Source organism: Salvelinus namaycush, chromosome 3, assembly GCF_016432855.1.
Source record: "Salvelinus namaycush isolate Seneca chromosome 3, SaNama_1.0, whole genome shotgun sequence".
Classification (NCBI taxonomy): Eukaryota; Metazoa; Chordata; class Actinopteri; order Salmoniformes; family Salmonidae; genus Salvelinus; species Salvelinus namaycush.
The window spans coordinates 50,239,817-50,258,797 of NC_052309.1; the positions used below are offsets into that span (position 1 = coordinate 50,239,817).

Sequence of the window (18,981 nt, forward strand, 5' to 3'; positions counted from 1 at the left end):
TTCTGTGCCTAGGTTACAACGACCGAGTCAAAGCATTGGCGTCACTAGATGTTGCAAACCAGGGGTTTCAAACTTTTCTTGCCCAGAGAACCCTGCCCAGGCAAACCGGTGACTCCGGGACCCACATCATATTTTAGCAACAAAGGTGAATGGTAATGGCAAATAAGTAATCAACATTTTAAAACGAATAGATTTGGTAGACAGTTTCATTAGTTTGACCACCCCACAGTTCATTGGAAGAGGAAGTGTAAATTCTAACAGTCTAGTAGCTAGAAAGGCATCTTGGTGGTATAATTTAAGCTAATTTCCAGAAATGTCACAGTTTAGCATGGAGCTGAGAGAATTGAGGGTTTCAAAATGTCCTGCAATTCTATGTACCTTTCCATGGCTAATACTGTATTCCTCTGCTCAAACATAAAAATGGGCATGTGTCCTGAACGCCCGGTTTTCGGAATTTTCTATTCTCCCGGAATGACTAGCTTTTATTTGATTGTTAGTTCTCAAAAATGGTATTATTAAAAAATATACATAGTTCAATATCTTTTCTGCTTGCTTTTCATCTGGTTTTGGTCGTTTAAGTTGACAAATTGTTCTTCCATGCTGTGTTATGTGTTGCTGCCATGCTATTGTTGTCTTAGGTCTCTCGTTGTGATGTGTGTTTTGTCCTATATTTTTAATCCCAGCCCCGCAGGAGGCCTTTTGGTAGGCCGTCATTGTAAATAAGAATTTGTTCTTAACTGACTTGCCTAGTTAAATAAGGGTTAATTAAAATAAAATAAGACAGATGGCCCGCCTAAGAATTTATTACAGATTTTTTTTTTTTTTTTATCTCCAATGACTAATTTCCTCCATATTAAAAGGGATAGTTAGTGTGACAATGAAACCCTTTATCTAATTCCCCAGTCGGATGAACAGGAACAGCTAGCATGCTAACTGTTCCCGAAGACTTCCAGTCATTGTGCTAACGCTAGTTAGCATTCGCTGGTGAAACTACCAACAACTTCCGTCAAACTGGACACTGCAACACAAAAATGGTATCCACGAAGGTATAGAATAATTATTAAAATACAGTTTTCACCCCCCCCCCCCCCCCCAAAAAAAAATATAATTCAGGGACCTCCATGGACCCATAGGGGGCCGCGGACCCAGTTTGAAACCCCCTGTTGTAAACAGTCCCCCCAAGAAATGTAAGACGCTAGCTAGCTTGCTACAGTACCCATGTATTTCGGATACATCGCTGTCAAACTTGTTTTTTTGTAAAAATCACATGTTCTACGACTTCCAAATAAGCACCTATGATAGTGCTCAGTATGACCAGAGATTTTGGCTGATGTCTGAGACTACTCATGATACAGGTAGCCAGCTAGTTAGCCACCCAAGCTTCCATGCTAACTGACCTATCAGCTAACTTTTCCACTAAGCCAAGGTCGGCAAACGACTTAATTTTGTCAACTAACGTTAATTTAATAACAAATTGTCGACGGTACGGAAACTTTCAATGTGGTGTCACCATGGATAGCTAGCTAGTTAGTTAGCATTGCCTAACGTACAATGTTAACTAGTTATTCCGTTGCCAACTAGTCTAACTACCACTTGCTCGATATTACTGACCATCTATCTTTAATATACACACGATAAATAGCTAAATTACAATGCACAGGAATTGTTACCATAACCGCTAACTAGTAGCTACATAACAATAAAGATGTTAGTTAACATTTTGTTTAATCCACTTACCTCTTCTCTTCTTTTTAGGCCCAAACCATTCTAGCTATTGGAAAGCCCTTTCTCTTTGTCTTTTCCACTTTCCAGTTTAAAAAAAAAAATGGACCCGACAAAAATGTTACAATAATAGTTAAAATACTTCAAACATGAAAAGACTACATCCTCTCTATCAAGTATAGCTGTGACAGCAGAAAATTATTCGTCATTATTTTCTCTATCCATTTTTACAACAAAGCTAGCAAGGTGGCTAGCTAGGCAGAGATGAGTGGATGCATGCAAGAAAGCAGCTGTGATGACTTCGGTTCCCTAAACTTGATCACGTGATCACGGCGTATTCTTAAGGTTCCGATCATGAATCCAACAGTATCTTGGAAAGTAATATTTTGTTGTGTATTTAAATACAGTAATTAGACATTTTGCAATACAAATGTTAAAAGGAAGTTATTCTGAATGCATTCAAGGAATTTCATAATTTCACCCAGGTCATAAACGTCATTATGTTGAAGCCTGTTTTTCTGACCTTTTGGCCCCCACTGCTGATAAATTGATTTGGGACTCTGGTTCTATTCCTATTCCTATAATCCTCTCCAATAGGCAAAATCCAGATAGATTACCTTTGGAAAACTGGGCCCGGGATGGCACGATCAGGACTCAAACACAGGACACAGATTAAGTAGTTTTGCCCAGGTCCCTGCGACCGACACCTTATAGCACTGTAGCCATTTTATTGAGGTCCGACCCCCTTGAAAAAGGTTGCAAGGTATTGTGCTAAGGCTGCAATATACAGTGCAGTCGGAAAGTATTCAGACCCCTTGACTTTCTCCACATTGTTATGTTACAGCCTTATTATCAATCTACACACAATACCCCATAATGACAAATAAAAGGAAAAAAAAGAAAAGAAACAGGTTTTTAGAAATATATATAAAACATTTACCTAAGTATTCAGACCCTTTACTCAGTACTTTGTTGAATTCCCTTTGACAGCGATTACAGCCTCGAGTCTTCTTGAGTACGATGCTACAAGCTTGGCACACCTGTATTTGGGGAGTTTCTCCCTGTTTTCTACAGATCCTCTCAAGCTCTGTCAGGTTGGATGGGGAGCATCTCTCCAGAGATGTTCTATCTGGTTCAAGTCCAGGCTCTGGCTGGGCCACTCAAGGACATTCAGGGACTTTCCCCAAAGCCACTCCTAAGTTGTCTTGGCTGTGTGCTTAGGGTCGTTGTCCTGTTGTAAGGTCAACCTTCACCCCAGTCTGAGGTCCTGAGCAGGTTTTCATCAAGGATTTCTCTGTACATTGCTCCATTCATCTTTCCCTTGATCCTGACTAGTCTCCCAGTCCCTGCCGCTGAAAAATATTCTCACAGCATGATGCTGCCACCACCGTGCTTCACCATAAGGATGGTGCCAGGTTTCCTCCAGACGTGATGCTTTGCATTCAGGCCAAAGAGTTCAATCTTGTTTCGCATGGTCTGAGTCCTTTAGGTGCCTTTTGGAAAACTCCAAGCGGGCAGTCATGTGCTTTTTACTGTGGAGTGGCTTCCGTCTGGCCATTCTACCAAAAAGGCCTGATTGGTGATGTTGCAGAGATGGTTGTCCTTCTGGAAGGTTCTCCCATCGCCACAGTGGATCTCTGTCAGAGTGACCATCGGGTTCTTGGTCACCTCCCTGACCAAGGACCTTGTCCCCCAATTGCTCAGTTTGGCCAGGCGGCCAACTCTAAGCAGTCTTGGTGGTTCCAAAACGTTTCCATTAAAGAATAATTGAGGTACTGTTTTCATTGGGAACATTAATTCTGCAGAATTGCTTTGGCACCCTTCCCCAGATCTGTGCCTCGACACAATCCTGTCTCGGAGCTCTACGGACAAGTCTAGGACCGAAAAGCTCCATAACAGCTTCTAGTTTATTTGGTAAATATTTCCTTAACTCTTCTTGAACTGCACTGTTGGTTAAGGGCTTGTAAGTAAGCATTTCACGTTAAGGTCTACACTTGTTGTATTCGGCGTATGTGTCAAATAAAGTTTGATTTGAATTGCTTCAACCCCATGGCTTGGAATTTGCTCTGACATGCACTGTCAACTGTGGGACCTTATATAGACAGGTGTGTGCCTTTCCAAATCATGTCCAATCAATTGAGTTTACCACAGGTGGACTCCAATCAAGTTGTAGAAACAGCTCAAGGATGATCAATGGAAACAGGATGCACCTGAGCTCAATTTTGTAATTCTGGGTTATTGTGTGTAGATTGATGAGGAAAAACAATTATTTCATCAATTTTAGAATAAGGCTGTAACGTAACAAAATGTGGAGAAAGTAAAAGGGTCTGAATACTTTCCAAATGCACTGTATTGTAGCGAATTTGGGGCGGGGGGGGTAGCTTCAACTGGGACTTGAACTCAGGCCCATCGACTATCAACCCAACACCTTAGCCGTTACGCCAAGAGATCCATTTTCTACCCTATACACTACATGGCCCTTCCATCGGGAAGCACACCCCTAAAACACTTCTCTATCTCAAGCACCACACCCAGGCACACCTTCGAAGGCCTCACAGTAGTTCCACCCCACTTAACACCAATGCATACAATTTGCTACACTTTCAAGGTACTGTAGCGCTATAATGGTTGACTTTGTTCCATCTGGACAGAAAGAAAATAAGAAAAACACCAACAGGTAAATACACTTGCAACTGACTTTTTATTCTTAAATTATTCAATGCTGTGACACTAGGTTAAAAAAAAAAAGTTTAAAGCATGACCAACTTACGGGTGGGCAGGCGGATACATTGGCATGATCACACTTGGGCTGTGCCTAACAAAACAGAGACCATTCAAATGTCCTTAAAATGGCAGTTTATCAACAGTCAATAACAACTTATATCAAAAGAATGACCAAATCAATAACACGCGTCACAATACAACCAAAGCCAAGCTATAATGGGCTGGTAATGTTTCTGGAATCGTACTGGAAAGAATATGGAAAAAAATAAAATGGGTAAATGTGACCGCAGCAGCCCCCCCCCCCCCCCCAAAAAAAAATATTTGTTACATATCTTTCAGTAGCAAAAGTTATAACAGTAGACACATAGTTGTACATGTATGGAGTCACTCAAAAACATTAGTAGAAAGTGAGGAACTACAGCATGTAAAAAGCACATACATTTCTCAATTTTAATCTAGATTAATTTCCTAACTTGTTATGAGACCAAGTTGAGATATGACCACACCTTTCCACTGACTTTACAGGGGGGTTAATGTAGGGGAGAGAACACATTCTGACAAATGCTAAATACAAAATGCCCCACTGCTTGTTGATTACAATTTACACCATATCGTTTTTAAGACAGCTCCTTAACAGCTACAGGGTCAGAGTTTAGCTCAGGTTAATGTCATGGTGGAACACAATACAGCTCAGTCTTCTTCATTTCTTCTTCTTTTTCTTCTTGGGAGGACCTTGATCCGAGTCACTGCCTTTAGATGAATCGGAACCCGAGCTGCTTGAGCTGCTAGAGGAAGAGGAGCTAGAACTGTCATCACTGTCGTCCGACGAAGAGCTTGAGGAGTCACTACTGTCAGACGATGAGTCACTGGAAGAGCTGTCAGAATCACTGCTGCTACTACCACTTGAATCCTTTGACCTGAAAGCAAGTAGCACAACATACAAAACCATTGCATAAGCAGAATAGTGAGTACATTGCAGAAGGCATAGTGCAGGCAATGTCAGGCACAGCCTAGATCTCTATTGCATATAATAATAAAAAGTACTTTGCGCTACCCATTTAAGTTATATCAGCAAACATCAATGTTAGAGCCATTTTATGGGGTTAGAGCTGAAAAGTAACCTGTGACAGTTACCGTTTCTTCTTAATTTTTCTCTCACTGGAGTCCTCCTTTCCTGGTCTGAATACAGATGAAAATAGTAACATGTCATGGCTGAGAAAATTCCAAAGATTATTCAAAACCAACCAGGGGAAATAAAAGTGAAAAGGAACTGGGCAACACATTAATATCACTTTAAAGAGGATATGGCCTCCCATTGACGAGTTCTACTGTAACACCTCTTGATGGCAGTGCTAGACAATTATGAGGTTGGATTACAGTGCTAGCCTCAAATTCCAAACCGATTACCACTGTAACCATGCAGCGAACCATTCCTGTATGCTTGCGAGAACAGGGTGGCTCGCGAGGCTATTACAGTACATGGTACCCCCCCCCCAGCAGCAGCAGCAACAACAACATCATCATCATCCTCCGCACCTCCCTCTATTGGACACAACCCAGGTGACTTTCCAGTGTTTAAAACATCTTCAGAACAAAAAAAAGTGATCCACTGTCAAGCTGACTTCGCTATACAGCACTCATCCAAAACAAATAAATACTTTATGGTTGACTTACCCTGTGGTATTGACCTGTTTATTTTCATTTTCTTTCAGTTTCTTTTTCATTTCTGTTGTCCTTGATGGCCTGTGAAGGTATTTTCGTTTACCAATGCACTCATATGTCCAGTGTCCAAACTCCAAACATTTCTGACACCGAACATGTTGTTTATTTGCCTCCCTGTATGAAAATCAAATTTCGTACAGTTTAGCAGATGTTGTACCAGGTGCAGCGAATTGCTTTTTTACTCACTCCTAACAATGCAGTAAAATGTCAAACAGTACACAATAATCAAACAATTTAAATAAGAAAACAAGACATGTCAGAACGAATCCAATTTTTTTTTAATTTAAAAAATAGCACTGTAACAGTAATCTAAATTCAATCTATACGTTTTACACCGGTTGAATGTACACACGATATACTAAGATTATGTACAACAGTAGATATGTTAGTAGGCTATGTCAAGAATCCAGTATATAAATATGTGGTGCGCATAAACAGTGTCACTAAAATGCAATGCACAGTAGTAGAAATATTAGAAAGAGCTATGTTGAGAATACATGATTTAAATACACAGTACAGAACCCCATGGCAAAATGGATAGAATTGCAGGAAATGTTAGTGCCACTGAATTCATTTAAAATATTGATGGGAGACTCTTACGGAGTGTAAATGTTTTTTTTTTAGGCTGGATCATGTTGTTCGATTTAATTCTGTAAATGTATTGATTGTTGCTGCCTTCTTGGCCAGGTCTCCCTAGAAAAAGAGACTCTGGGTCTCAATGGGCTTTTCCTGGATAAAAGGTTAAATAAATAAATAAATTGAACGGGGGAAAAGACATTGACATAAGTAGAAGTTATCAATGCTGGATAATGCCAGCTGTTTCTTGGGCAAATGGTTACCGTGGTCATATTGGGGTAAGTGCACATGATACTTTTTCGGAATAGAGTAACCTCCCTGACTGGATCTGAGTGTCTACGGCCTGTTAAGAAATATTGAGACCAATGTGGTACTAGTCGTTACTGACTCAAGCACTATGCCTGTTCCCCAGACACGGTGTTGCACTTCAGTCGTAACGTTAAGTTAGTTAGCTACCTTATGTAGGGGCTATAAAACATGCAGACAGGAGGAAATACATGCTTGTTAGACAAATAAATGTATACTATATGAAATGTAACTATTTTGTTAACTTGGTACATCATTATTGCCTACATAATCTCAAACAAATGAAACATTTTGTAGCCAAGTAACGTTAGCTAGATAGCGTTAAGTAAGGCCAGTATTGTTAGCTAGCTATTCGGAACTCAGTCTTAACATGGTGATCACTAAATACGCTGAATCAAGTAAGTATACCAAAAGACCTAAGCATGTTAGCAATAACCAAACTTACGCTTGCCGACGAGCAATAACTCTGTGCATGGGCGTCGCCATATTGCAATCTATCCAAAGATAACGAACCCAAGATAGACCACAGCCTGTCGTTTCCAATGGGAGCAAATGAATCATAGTGGGCAGAACAAGCAAGTTTGAAGGGCAGAGGCAAGCACGAGCTAGCGAGATCCTATTGGCCCGCTCTAGCATGTATTTGCATATTTCCAGTAGCGAACGCCTATTCTGTGAAGTGCGCGTGTGCAATAACTAAATTCGACCTTGCGCTCCTAAACAACGCAACTTTGGCAAAGGGTAATGTCTACAAAACTTAGTCCACTCTGTTCGTAACACGATTATAGTTTTGGGGAAAGAAAACTGTATTGAGATCAAATGTTTCATCAATGAGAAAATGTGAAGAATGTCGACCAAAATCCATCTCGCTCCATCTTCTCCCACTTGGCTTCCTTTTATCACCATATTTGTCGGTGAGTGGAAATGCCAACCGGATGCTTCAGATTTATACATCCGGTAAAAAAAATCTGGCTCATTGTTATATCAGTGGCTGAGCTACTTCATCTTCTTCAGTGGGGTTTAACAGTGGTTGGCATCCAATATTAACGTTGCATTACCGCCACCAACTGGACTGGAGTATAAATCATGATACTTTTTGATACAAAAAGGGGAAAAGCAAAACAAAACAAAAATATACCTTGTCATCTAATCCTACTGTCATCACAAACCCACCACCCCATTATACTATTTGACCCTATCTAATCTTACACCAGGCCAACGGCCTAGGAGGATGTAGCCCAATATTGGACTAAAGGAGCCTAAACCTTACTCGTTAGTCCAAGGACCTTAAATGTTCTGTTCAAAGGGTGAATTGGCACTGGAAGCCAAAACAGCCAAATACTACATCTAAACGTGAATTTATTCTCAATTGCGGTACGGTTTTAAATCCCTCTACTTTCATATCACATAAAAAAGTATCATATTCCTCTACTTTCATAGGGTTAGGATCCCCACAGGGCATATTTCCTGTTACAGCTCTTGTTTTCTTGAAGACAGAGTGGACTACCTGTGCTAATTAGCTATCTATGTCTCCAAACACCTGTGTGGAAATGGAAGATAGACGCCACAAACGTCTTGTCACTGAAAAATACTGTGGCTGCAACTGTGTTAAAACACCGTACAGTAAGTGTGAATTTTACATTTGTGAAATTATTTTGTTGTTTAAATTTTTTTTATTTGACCTTTTATTTAACTAGGCAAGTCAGTTAAGAACAAGTTCTTATTTTCAATGACAGCTTAGGAACAGTGGGTGCCTTGTGCCTTGTGATATGAAGGTGTCTATCAATTTAACCTTTTGTTTTTTGAAAGGCTGTGGTGCGTTCTGTGTACCTACCGCGCTCAATATTTTCAATTTATGCGTTGCTGTATTGTGTGGTGGTACAAACGGAAGACTGTAACTACCAATTGGATACTACAAAATTGGGGAGAAAAAGGGGTAAAAAATTTAATTAAATAAAAAATAAGATGAATAAATATACATTTTAAAAAGCTTTTAGCTAGTTGAAAAGCAAAGCACATGTTAATAATATTAATAAAACATATATTATGAAGTACAAATTACAAGTGCATAACTATATTGTAATTTTCCATTAAGAAAACTTATTGGAAAAAGTATTTGTATCATTCTTTGATTGCAATGTTTTCATAAACCATGTTCAATATTTGATTGACAATTTAAAAAAAGCCTCATGTTGATCACATTACTGCTAATTAATGTGAGCTAGTCATGCTGCGTGCCCTGTGCAGTTCCAAAACAATCCAGAGGGTGGCAGCCTAGACCACAAATTAATGTTTCGCATGAAACAATGTTCTAGTTACCTGCAATATAGCAGGATTGGGATTTTAGGTTGCCGTTTTTTGGATTATGTTGGAACTGCATAAACTCACATTAGCAGTAGACTTGTATTATAACTGTAGGGGGAAGGGGGAAGATCATTTTCGCAGATATGTACAAACGCAGGCACCAAACGCACTTGGAAATAATGATTTTATTATATTTGTGGTAATAAATAACAGATTCCAAGGTCAATTAGATACAGGACAATAATTCTACCTATTTAATTACACAAAAACACCATCTCCAACCCCCCTGTAGTAACAACACTTCACAATTTTACACATGTACATACCAGCACACAATCCTTTCTCCAACTAAATAGTAACAATGTTTGCGAGTTATATTACACAGTACTAGGATTGAAGGCTCCCGAGTGGCGCAGCGGTCTAAGGCACTGCATCGCAGTGCTAGAGGCGTCACTACAGACCCTGGTTCGATCACGGGCTGTATCACAACCAGCCACGATAGGGAGTCTCATTGGGCGGGAGTCCCATTAGGTGGCGCACAATTGGGCCAGCGTCGTTCGGGTTAGGGGAGGGACAGTGACAGAAACATATCAGGGTCTAACCGTTTATACACACAGGACATGTCAGAAGTGGCATCTTTCTTTTTTTGAGAGGTAATGTTTAGCAAGAACTACTTCTTCTGGCTGGAGAGGAATATGACATGTTTGTCTTGTGTGGGCCTCCCCTCGCCTGTGTTCTCTCTGTCCTGTCTGCTCCTCTCTCTTCCTTGCTGTCTGAAGTTCTGCTTTCCTGGATCTCCTAGAGATGGCATAGTATCAGTGCCGTAGCAATATGGAGTATTCTGAACAGACAAAAACACACAGAAGCAATATGCGCGTACACACACACGCAACATGTACATATTACCTCAACTAACGGGTACCCCCCTGTATATAGTCTCGCTATTGTTATTTTACAGCTGCTTTTAATTACTTGTTCCTTTTATTTCTTATTATTATCTGTATTTTTTTAACTGCATTCACTTTATTCGGCACATGTGACTAATAAAATTTGATTTGAGCAACAGGCAAATAATGTTTACCTGAATTGAGCTAAAGGTCAAATCTGGGATAATTTCTGTTCCTTAATCAAATCAAATCAAATGTATTTATTAAGCCCTTCTTACATCAGCTGATGTCACAAAGTGCTGTACAGAAACCCAGCCTAAAACCCCAAACAGCAAGCAATGCAGGTGTAGAAGCACGGTGGCTAGGAAAAACTCCCTAGAAAGGCCAGAACCTAGGAAGAAACCTAGACAGGAACCAGGCTATGAGGGGTGGCCAGTCCTCTTCTGGCTGTGCCGGGTGGAGATTATAACAGAACATGGCCAAGATGTTCAAATGTTCATAGATGACCAGCAGGGTCAAATAATAATAATCACAGGAGTAAATGTCAGTTGGCTTTTCATAGCCGATCATTCAGAGTATCTCTACCGCTCCTGCTGTCTCTAGAGAGTTGAAAACAGCAGGTCTGGGACAGGTAGCACTTCCGGTGAACAGGTCAGGGTTCCATAGCCGCAGGCAGAACAGTTGAAACTGGAGCAGCAGCATGGCCAGGTGGACTGGGGACAGCAAGGAGTCATCAGGCCAGGTACTACTCCAGATATAACAGACTGACCCTAGCCCCCCAACACATAAACTACTGCAGCATAAATACTGGAGGCTGAAACAGGAGGGGTCGGAAGACACTGTGGCCCCGTCCGACGATACCCCCAAACAGGCCCTGTCCTTAATGATATTAGCAGTTCACTCAATATTAAGCCTGATTAACACTAAACTGTTTTACCCTTCACTAACAACAATACCCATGTTCTCTCTGTCGCTTTAGCAACAAAATCTACATGCGTTCAACCATGGGGCAAAACAGATGAGGTTGGTTTAGATAGTTGACAACATGTAACTATATTTCATCTCCTATGTTTATTGCAAACAAATACATTTGCACAATGACCACTTGTCTCAAATACATAATTACAGTTGTTGGTTAGCTAGCACATTTTAGCCATATTTACATTGACATGAAATCAGTCAAAACAAGACATGGTATCAATAACGATGAAACATGCTGAAAAAAGCTATTTAAGATTCCTCACATGGCAGTTAATCATTCTTGCTAGCAACCTGGCAATCCAGAATCACAACAGGCTGACTTCTGCCCCATGGAAGCGCGCACATCATTTTCGTGATGTTGTCAGCCAACCCATATATGTAGCTAGATGCTAAATAATTGTATTGTAAACACACACACAAAATCTATTAACTTACTCTAACATATTTGGACAGTGACGTTACTTGATTAGACAGTAATTGGTTAGTTAGTGATACTTGTGGATGGAGAACAGAGTTCAGTGTCTAGATAGCTTATATATTATTGTCATAACCCTGCTCATAATATGTACTAGGTAGTTAATGTTAACAGCACTCCTAGCTAAACTGGGTAACGTTCGTCCCTAACGTTAGTTAGTTTAACGTTATCTGTCAAGTGCAGTTCTTGAGTCAACATGTTGAAATGTAAGTTACTCGAATCTGACAATTTAAGTGTCACAAGTTTGAGGGATTTATAAAATTGAAACAGTTAAATGAAAAAAAAAATGACTTTTTCCACCCCATTTACATTTGTTAATATAATATTTGGCCAAGAGAATAATAATGTTCATAAAATAGTTCGGATTGGAATTACAACGATAAGCATGATGCCATTTAACATCATCAGAGGTAAACATAGGTAATTCTGGAGATTTTATAAACAACCATCCATGAATTTCAATCCATAGTTTACTAGAATGGCAGCATTAAAAAAATATATGCTCTATAGATTCTGAATCAGAGGAAGAAAAAACACAAGGTATTTTGTCAAAATTGGATTTATTGCACAAAAGAAAAAACACAAGGTATTTTGTCAAAATTGAATCTTTTGTGCAATAAATCATTAACAGGGTAGATGGAAGAAAATATTTTAAAATGTGTTTCTTTAACTTTAGGGATAACTGGACAATTAAGGTAAAAGGTAGTCGTGTTTGACCATAGCATGGGTTGGTCACTTCCATAGCAATATATAGAATTATAATCACCAATCGTATCCACTTATTGTTGAATTTTTTATTCAAGATTCAAGTCATTAATTTGTACATTTGGAAAAGAGGGAATAACCTCATAATATAACACAGTGTTCTTAATAAATCCAAGTAAAGGAAGTGGAATTGCTTTGCAAACCTTCATATATTCTCTCTGAGTAATATTAACCTGAAATGTACACATGAACTCATCAAACGGTAAAGCGCTCTCTCCCTCAGAGATTGAATAGTCGCCAGTGTGCGCCGAAATATAATTTCTTTGGACGAATCAAAAATGACTTTGGAAAACCACTTTGACTCCGTCTCCTAAAGGCCACTGTGCACATACATGCTGGTTTTAGGCAGCACTAAAAAGGCCAGGAAGAACAGGGCTCATGATTGGAGTAGTCAGTGCAATGCAGTTTAGCCTAGTTTGTTTTGCATCATCTCAGCAGGGCAAAAGACTCGGGGCTGAGAGACAAAATCATTCGTGGCTGAGACAAAATCATTCGCGAAAGCCACGGTCTGGTGACGTCAATGGCTCCTACCACAACACCTATTTTCTAGTGACGTTACGTTTGATAACTGACCTCCGATGCTTTCGTCGAAATCGCTCAGCAGTTTACTTCAAAGCAGTGTGCAGATGCCTGTATCGCTTTATCAGAAGCACGTGATCATTGACGTCCGAAGATTCGTTTCATCGAACAACCACCTGATTGGTTTGGTATTGGGATCGTTTGCGTGGTAAGGCGAAAACAACAGACAAGACAAAAGTCGAGGAGTGAAATTAGGGGAGGTGCTTCTACGACAGCCGGACACTGGTGGGGTTTTCCAACAACAAGGCTCAGTGCAAAATAACAGTGTTGCCATTGTTTATAAGTTTGTCTTTATTATGTAGAAATAAACATGTCTCCAACCCCCATATCACACACTGAAATATGTACAATATTGTACAATCAATTGGTGAGAGAGAGACTCATATCACATTACGTTGTACATATCCATTGTAGAACTGCGTCAAAGTTGGTTCCTGTTTCAGGCACTTCTTTGGTCACGTTCTTGTGGGTCAAACAAAAACACCATGATTGGTTGACAATAGAGCCTCCCACAATGCAGGTGATGGCTGCAGGATGAAGTTGGTGAAGAGCAACTGCAGAAACTTGCAGTCAAAACTCCATGACCTTTGATCAAACTTTATGTAGTCGACATGTAGACGCAAGTCAGACAATGTTTATATAATAATGCAACACACTTTGAAAAGTGACAAGATGGCGTGTGGGACGTCATCTATAACAAAGATTATGGATATACTGACAAGATGTACATGTCTCTCCACCCTAACAATGGGAGTCATCCACAAAGCGGCACGTTAGGCTGTCTAGCTCCCTCCTATCCTTTCTTTAGATTGGTGGATACATCTTATTGTTGTAATTCTTTTTGAATATTCAATGGTAGTTGTTGACGTCAACTGCCAGTATTCACTGGAGAGTGATGCTATGCAACTTGCCTCAAATCATGAATATGCATAGCCATCTCAAGACAAATCCAATATAAAGTGTTTTTTAGTGCTTGTGTGTTTGAGTTTGAGTTTGAGTTTATTTTTACAGGGACAGTGCACATTAATCAACGTTTCAGTAAAAGTGCCGGTTTTAGCCAGCCGGCTAATTTTCAACCGCAGTCCCTGGGCAGGTTATTAAAAACAATTATAATATAGACAATAGCAACATAGAACAAGACATAGCATACAGACATAGCAACATAGGACAAGCAAGACGTAGCATACAGACAGAGCAACATAGAACAAAAAGCAGCAAGACAAAATTCATAAAAGCAACAAAGTGTTTCCACACCTCACAAGTTACAGACAACAGACATGGAAAGCGGCAACACACAGCTAGGGACCATGTTCACAAATCTGATTGACCTTTAGCCATGTCTTCAAGCATTTTGTGAAAGTGTGATATGTGGTGCAGTTATGTGTGTCTGATGGCAGTGTATTCCAGACATGGGAAGCTCTCACAGAAAAAGCGGATTTACTAAAGGTGCTTTTCCTTAGGGGAACTACACAGTCACCTCTCATGGCAGACCTTGTGGATCTGCTGCCATATGTTTGGGTTTTCTGTTTAACAAAAATACTGAGTGGAGGGGGAGCCAAGCCATTTAGGATCTTGAATACAAGACATGCATCGGTGTATTGCACAAGATTTTCCCAACTCAGGAGCTCATGCTTTCTGAGGATGTGACAGTGATGATGGCTATTGGGCTTCCTATCAAGCACTTTGAGAGCCTGTTTGTAGACAGACTGAATAGGTTTTCATGTTGTACAGCAAGCTTGGGCCCAACTAGTCAAGCAGTATGTTAAGTGGGGGAGTATCATAGATTTGAAGTACAGTTTTGCTACCTCTGTAGTCAAACAATTTCGTATAAATCGGAAATTAGCTAGGTTGAATTTGGTTATTTGAATTACCTTTTTCACATGCTTTTTAAAAGAGAGGTTGGAATCAAGTATGATGCCAAGGTACTTAAAATCAGATACCACCTGTAGCTTCTCCCCTGACACATAGACATCTGGCTCAGTAGCATCTGTTGCCCTCTTTGTGAAGAACATGCAAACAGTTTTTTTCACATTGAGATGCAAACACGAGTCACTGAGCCACTTTGTAACCTGGACCATTACAGTAGTGAGTTCTTGTGCAGCTTGTTGTTTGCTCTTTGCATGCACATATATCACTGTATCATCTGCATACATTTGAACTTCAGACCCAGTACAGACAGAAGGCAGATCATTAATGTACAGGCTGAACAGGAGGGGCCCCAGTATTGACCCTTGGGGCACACCCACATCATAGCTAAGAGTGGGCGACAGCTCATTGCTCACTCTGACACACTGAGTTCTGCCTTCAAGGTATGATTTCATCCATCAAGGCATCGGGGGAAAAGTTGAACTTGGACAATTTTGTGATGAGAATCTCATGGTTAACAGTATCAAAAGCCTTCCTTAGGTCCAGAAACACAGCCCCAACAACACCCCCTTTGTCCATCTTGGACTTCACATTTTCCAGAAGAAAGCAGTTGGCCGTTTCTGTGGAGTGTTTCACTCTGAAGCCAAACTGCATGGAATGTAATGTGAAGGGGCTGTTGTTGAGGTGGGCAATCAGTTGTTCTGCTACACACTTTTCAACAACCTTTGACACCACAGGTAGTATACTAATGGGCCTGTAGTTACTCACGTCAGCAGGGTCGCCTGATTTAAAGATGGCCGTTATTATGGCCGACTTCCATACCCTTGGAAACACCCCGAGACCAATAGATGTGTTGGTGACCTTAGTAATGGGGCCAATGAGTGACTCTTTGTGTGTCTGAGTGGAGCTGATGTATAAATAAATATATACACAAAAATAAACCACAATCTGCGAAAAAGGACAGAAGTGAGGGAGAGGCTGAAAGCTGTGACTAGCGATCAGTCGTTGATAAACAAACAATCAAACTTCACTCGGTGTGTCGGCGGTTCGGCACTGCTGTGCTGGGACTGGGTGAGAGATAGTTATGGAGAAGAAAGTAAAGCAGGTATGGAGCATAGTGGTAGAAATAAAGGGGCGAGTAAGAAAGAGAAAAGAAAAGGAGTAGGGGTTTGAAGGCGAGCGAGATGTCTATGGAGGCCGAAAAAGAAGTTTGAGGAGAGCAAATAGTTTCCAACGCTAGAGGCTGTTTGGAGGTAGAGAGGGCAAGATAAGTCACAAGGGGAGCATGGAGGTGAGGAGGAGGATAAAGTGATTCTGACATTTAGGGAGGAAGGGGGAGGGGGAGTTGGGGCTATGAGTCCGATAAGGTTAACGGCTGTGATAAAAGAGTTGGTTGGGGAAGTTGTCAATGCTAAAGTGTTAAGAGTTTGGAGATTGTTGGTGTTCTGAAAGGACATGGAGCAGAGGGAAAAAGCTTTCAGAGTGAAGCAAATAGGGAAGTGTAAGGTGGTGTTGAGCGGCTGGACTGATCAAACAGGGAAGCAGTGGATTAAAGGGGTGATAACAGGAGTGCCTGTGAGTGTTAGCACTAAAGAGGTAAGGGACAACTTGAGAGGAGTCATTCTAGTGAATGTTCAAAGATGTTCAAAGATTGTTCAAAGATTGCAAGCAACAAGGGGTGGAGTTAGAGTAGATAGCCCATCTATTCTGTTACACTGCAAAAAAGTAAAGTAAAGTAACCATAGGATATATGAGTTATTATGTGAGGGCTTATGTACCGAAGCATTTAAGATGTTATAACTGCCAGAAGTTTGGGCATGTAGCAACAGCCTGTAAAGAGAATGAGTATGGGAAGTGTGGGGATGGTGTACAACCAAAGTGCTGCAGCTGTGAGGGTGCTCATAGTGTGGCATATAGTGGGTGTGAGGCAATGAAGCAGGCAGTGGAGGTGCAACAAGTGAGAGTGGAGAAGGGTGTCATATGCTGAGGCAGTGACGGTGGTCCAGGTCCAGAGAGATACAGGTTCAAGGGAGAGATGGGTAGGAGCATCTAGACCGGAGATTACGGGGCAGGTGGGCAGCGATATGGTATACATGCAGTTGAAGTCAGAAGTTTACATGCACCTTAGCCAAATACATTTAAACTCAGTTTTTCACAATTCCTGACATATAATCCTAGTAAAAATTCCCTGTTTTAGGTCAGTTAGGATCACCACTTTATTTTAAAGAGTGTGAAATGTCAGAATAATAGTAGAGAATGATTTATTTTACCTTTTATTTCTTTCATCACATTCCCAGTGGGTCAGAAGTTTACATACACTCAATTAGTATTTGGTAGCATTGACTTTAAATTGTTTAACTTGGGTCAAACGTTTCGGGTAGCCTTCCACAAGCTTCCCACAATAAGTTGGTGAATTTTGGCCCATTCCTCCTGACAGAGCTGGTGTAATTGAGTCAGGTTTGTAGGCCTCCTTGCTAGCACACACTTTTTCAGTTCTGCCAACAAGTTTTCTATAGGATTGAGGTCAGGGCTTTGTGATAACCACTCCAATACCTTGACTTTGTTGTCCTTAAGCCATTTTGCCACAACTTTGGAAGTATGCTTGGAGTCATTGTCCATTTGGAAGACCCATTTGGAACCAAGCTCTAACTTCCTGACTGATGTCTTGAGATGTTGCTTCAATATATCCACATCATTTTCCTTCCTCATGAGGCCATCTATTTTGTGAAGTGCACCAGTCCCTCCTGCAGCAAAGCACCCCCACAACATGATGCTGCCACCCCTGTGCTTCACGGTTGGGATGTTGTTCTTCGGCTTGCAAGCCTCCCCCTTTTTCCTCCAAACATAACAATGGTCATTATGGCCAAACAGTTATATTTTTGTTTCATCAGACCAGAGGACATTTCTCCAAAAAGTACGATCTTTGTCCCCATGTGCAGTTGCAAACCGTAGTCTGGCTTTTTTTAATGGCGGTTTTGGAGCAGTGGCTTCTTCCTTGCTGAGCAGCCTTTCAGGTTATGTCGATATAGGACTCGTTTTACTGTGGATATAGATACTTGTGTACCTGTTTCCTCCAGCATTTTCACAAGATCCTTTGCTGTTGTTCTGGGATTGATTTGCACTTTTCTTACCAAAGTATGTTAATCTCTAGGAGACAGAACGCATCTCCTTCCTGAGCGGTATGACAGCTGCGTGGTCCCATGGTGTTTATACTTTCGTACTATTGTTTGTACAGATGAAAGCGGTACCTTCAGGCGTTTGGAAATTTCTCCCAAGGATGAACTAGACTTGTGGAGGTCTACACATTTCTTTTCTGTGGTCTTGGCTGATTTCTTTAGATTTTCCCATGATGTCAAGCAAAGAGGCACTGAGTTTGAAGGTAGGCCTTGAAATACATCCACAGGTACACCTCCAATTGACTCAAATGATGTCAATTAGCCTATCAGAAGCTTCTAAAGCCATGACATAATTTTCTGGAATTTTCCAAGCTGTTTAAAGGCACAGTCAACTTAGTGTATGTAAACTTCTGGCCCACTGGAATTGTGATACAGTGAATTATAAATGAAATAATCTGTCTGTAAACAATTATTGGGAAAATTACTTATGTCATGCACAAAGTAGATGTCCTAACCGACTTGCCAAAACTATAGTTTGTTAACAAGACATTTGTGGAGTGGTTGAAAAACGAGTTTTAATGACTCCAACCTAAGTGTATGTAAACTTCCGACTTCAACTGTACCTTATCTCCTGTCCATGCAATAAACAATATGTGGGCAAAACCAGTAGACAGATGAGAACACATATTATAGAACATAAGAGTGCTATAAGGAAAAATGACCCTTAAAATCCATATTGCACATCATTTCTGAGAGGCCGGTCACCCAGTCTTCTCCATGTTCTTCTGGGCTATACAGCAGATAAAACGTTCACATAGGGGTGGTAATCTTGAACTTAGTCTTCTCCAGACAGAATCCAGGTGGATGTTCTATTTCAAAACTCTTCACCCATCAGGCATTCCATCTAGTGGTATCTCTAGCTCGCTATTCTTACAATCCTGTGTTATTTATTCTGAGGAAA

The 18,981-nt window shown here is 40.6% G+C and overlaps 2 protein-coding genes across 3 annotated transcripts in view; both read right to left on the reverse strand.

Annotated features, from left to right (window-relative positions):
- Positions 1 to 1,985, reverse strand: part of aff4 (AF4/FMR2 family, member 4) — a 39,401-nt gene extending 37,416 nt beyond the window's left edge. Inside the window, exon 1 of the mRNA XM_038978126.1 lies at positions 1,738 to 1,985. The gene's annotated coding sequence lies outside the window, so the exon portion shown is untranslated. The remainder of the gene's footprint in view (positions 1 to 1,737) is intronic.
- A 2,419-nt stretch (positions 1,986 to 4,404) lies between these two features.
- On the reverse strand, positions 4,405 to 7,611 carry LOC120044395 (zinc finger CCHC domain-containing protein 10-like). 2 transcript variants are annotated; one of them, XM_038989027.1, is made up of 4 exons: positions 7,496 to 7,611; positions 6,121 to 6,282; positions 5,581 to 5,625; positions 4,405 to 5,363 (listed from the first exon to the last, which is right to left on the reverse strand). In XM_038989027.1, exons 1-4 carry the CDS (start codon positions 7,609 to 7,611, stop codon positions 5,147 to 5,149), a joined length of 540 nt encoding a protein of 179 aa, XP_038844955.1. In that variant the 3' UTR covers positions 4,405 to 5,146. The 2 variants fall into 2 exon arrangements, with proteins under 2 accessions (XP_038844955.1, XP_038844956.1); XM_038989028.1 differs by lacking the exon at positions 5,581 to 5,625 and having other exon boundaries at positions 7,496 to 7,597.
- Between the last annotated feature and the right edge of the window lie 11,370 nt (positions 7,612 to 18,981).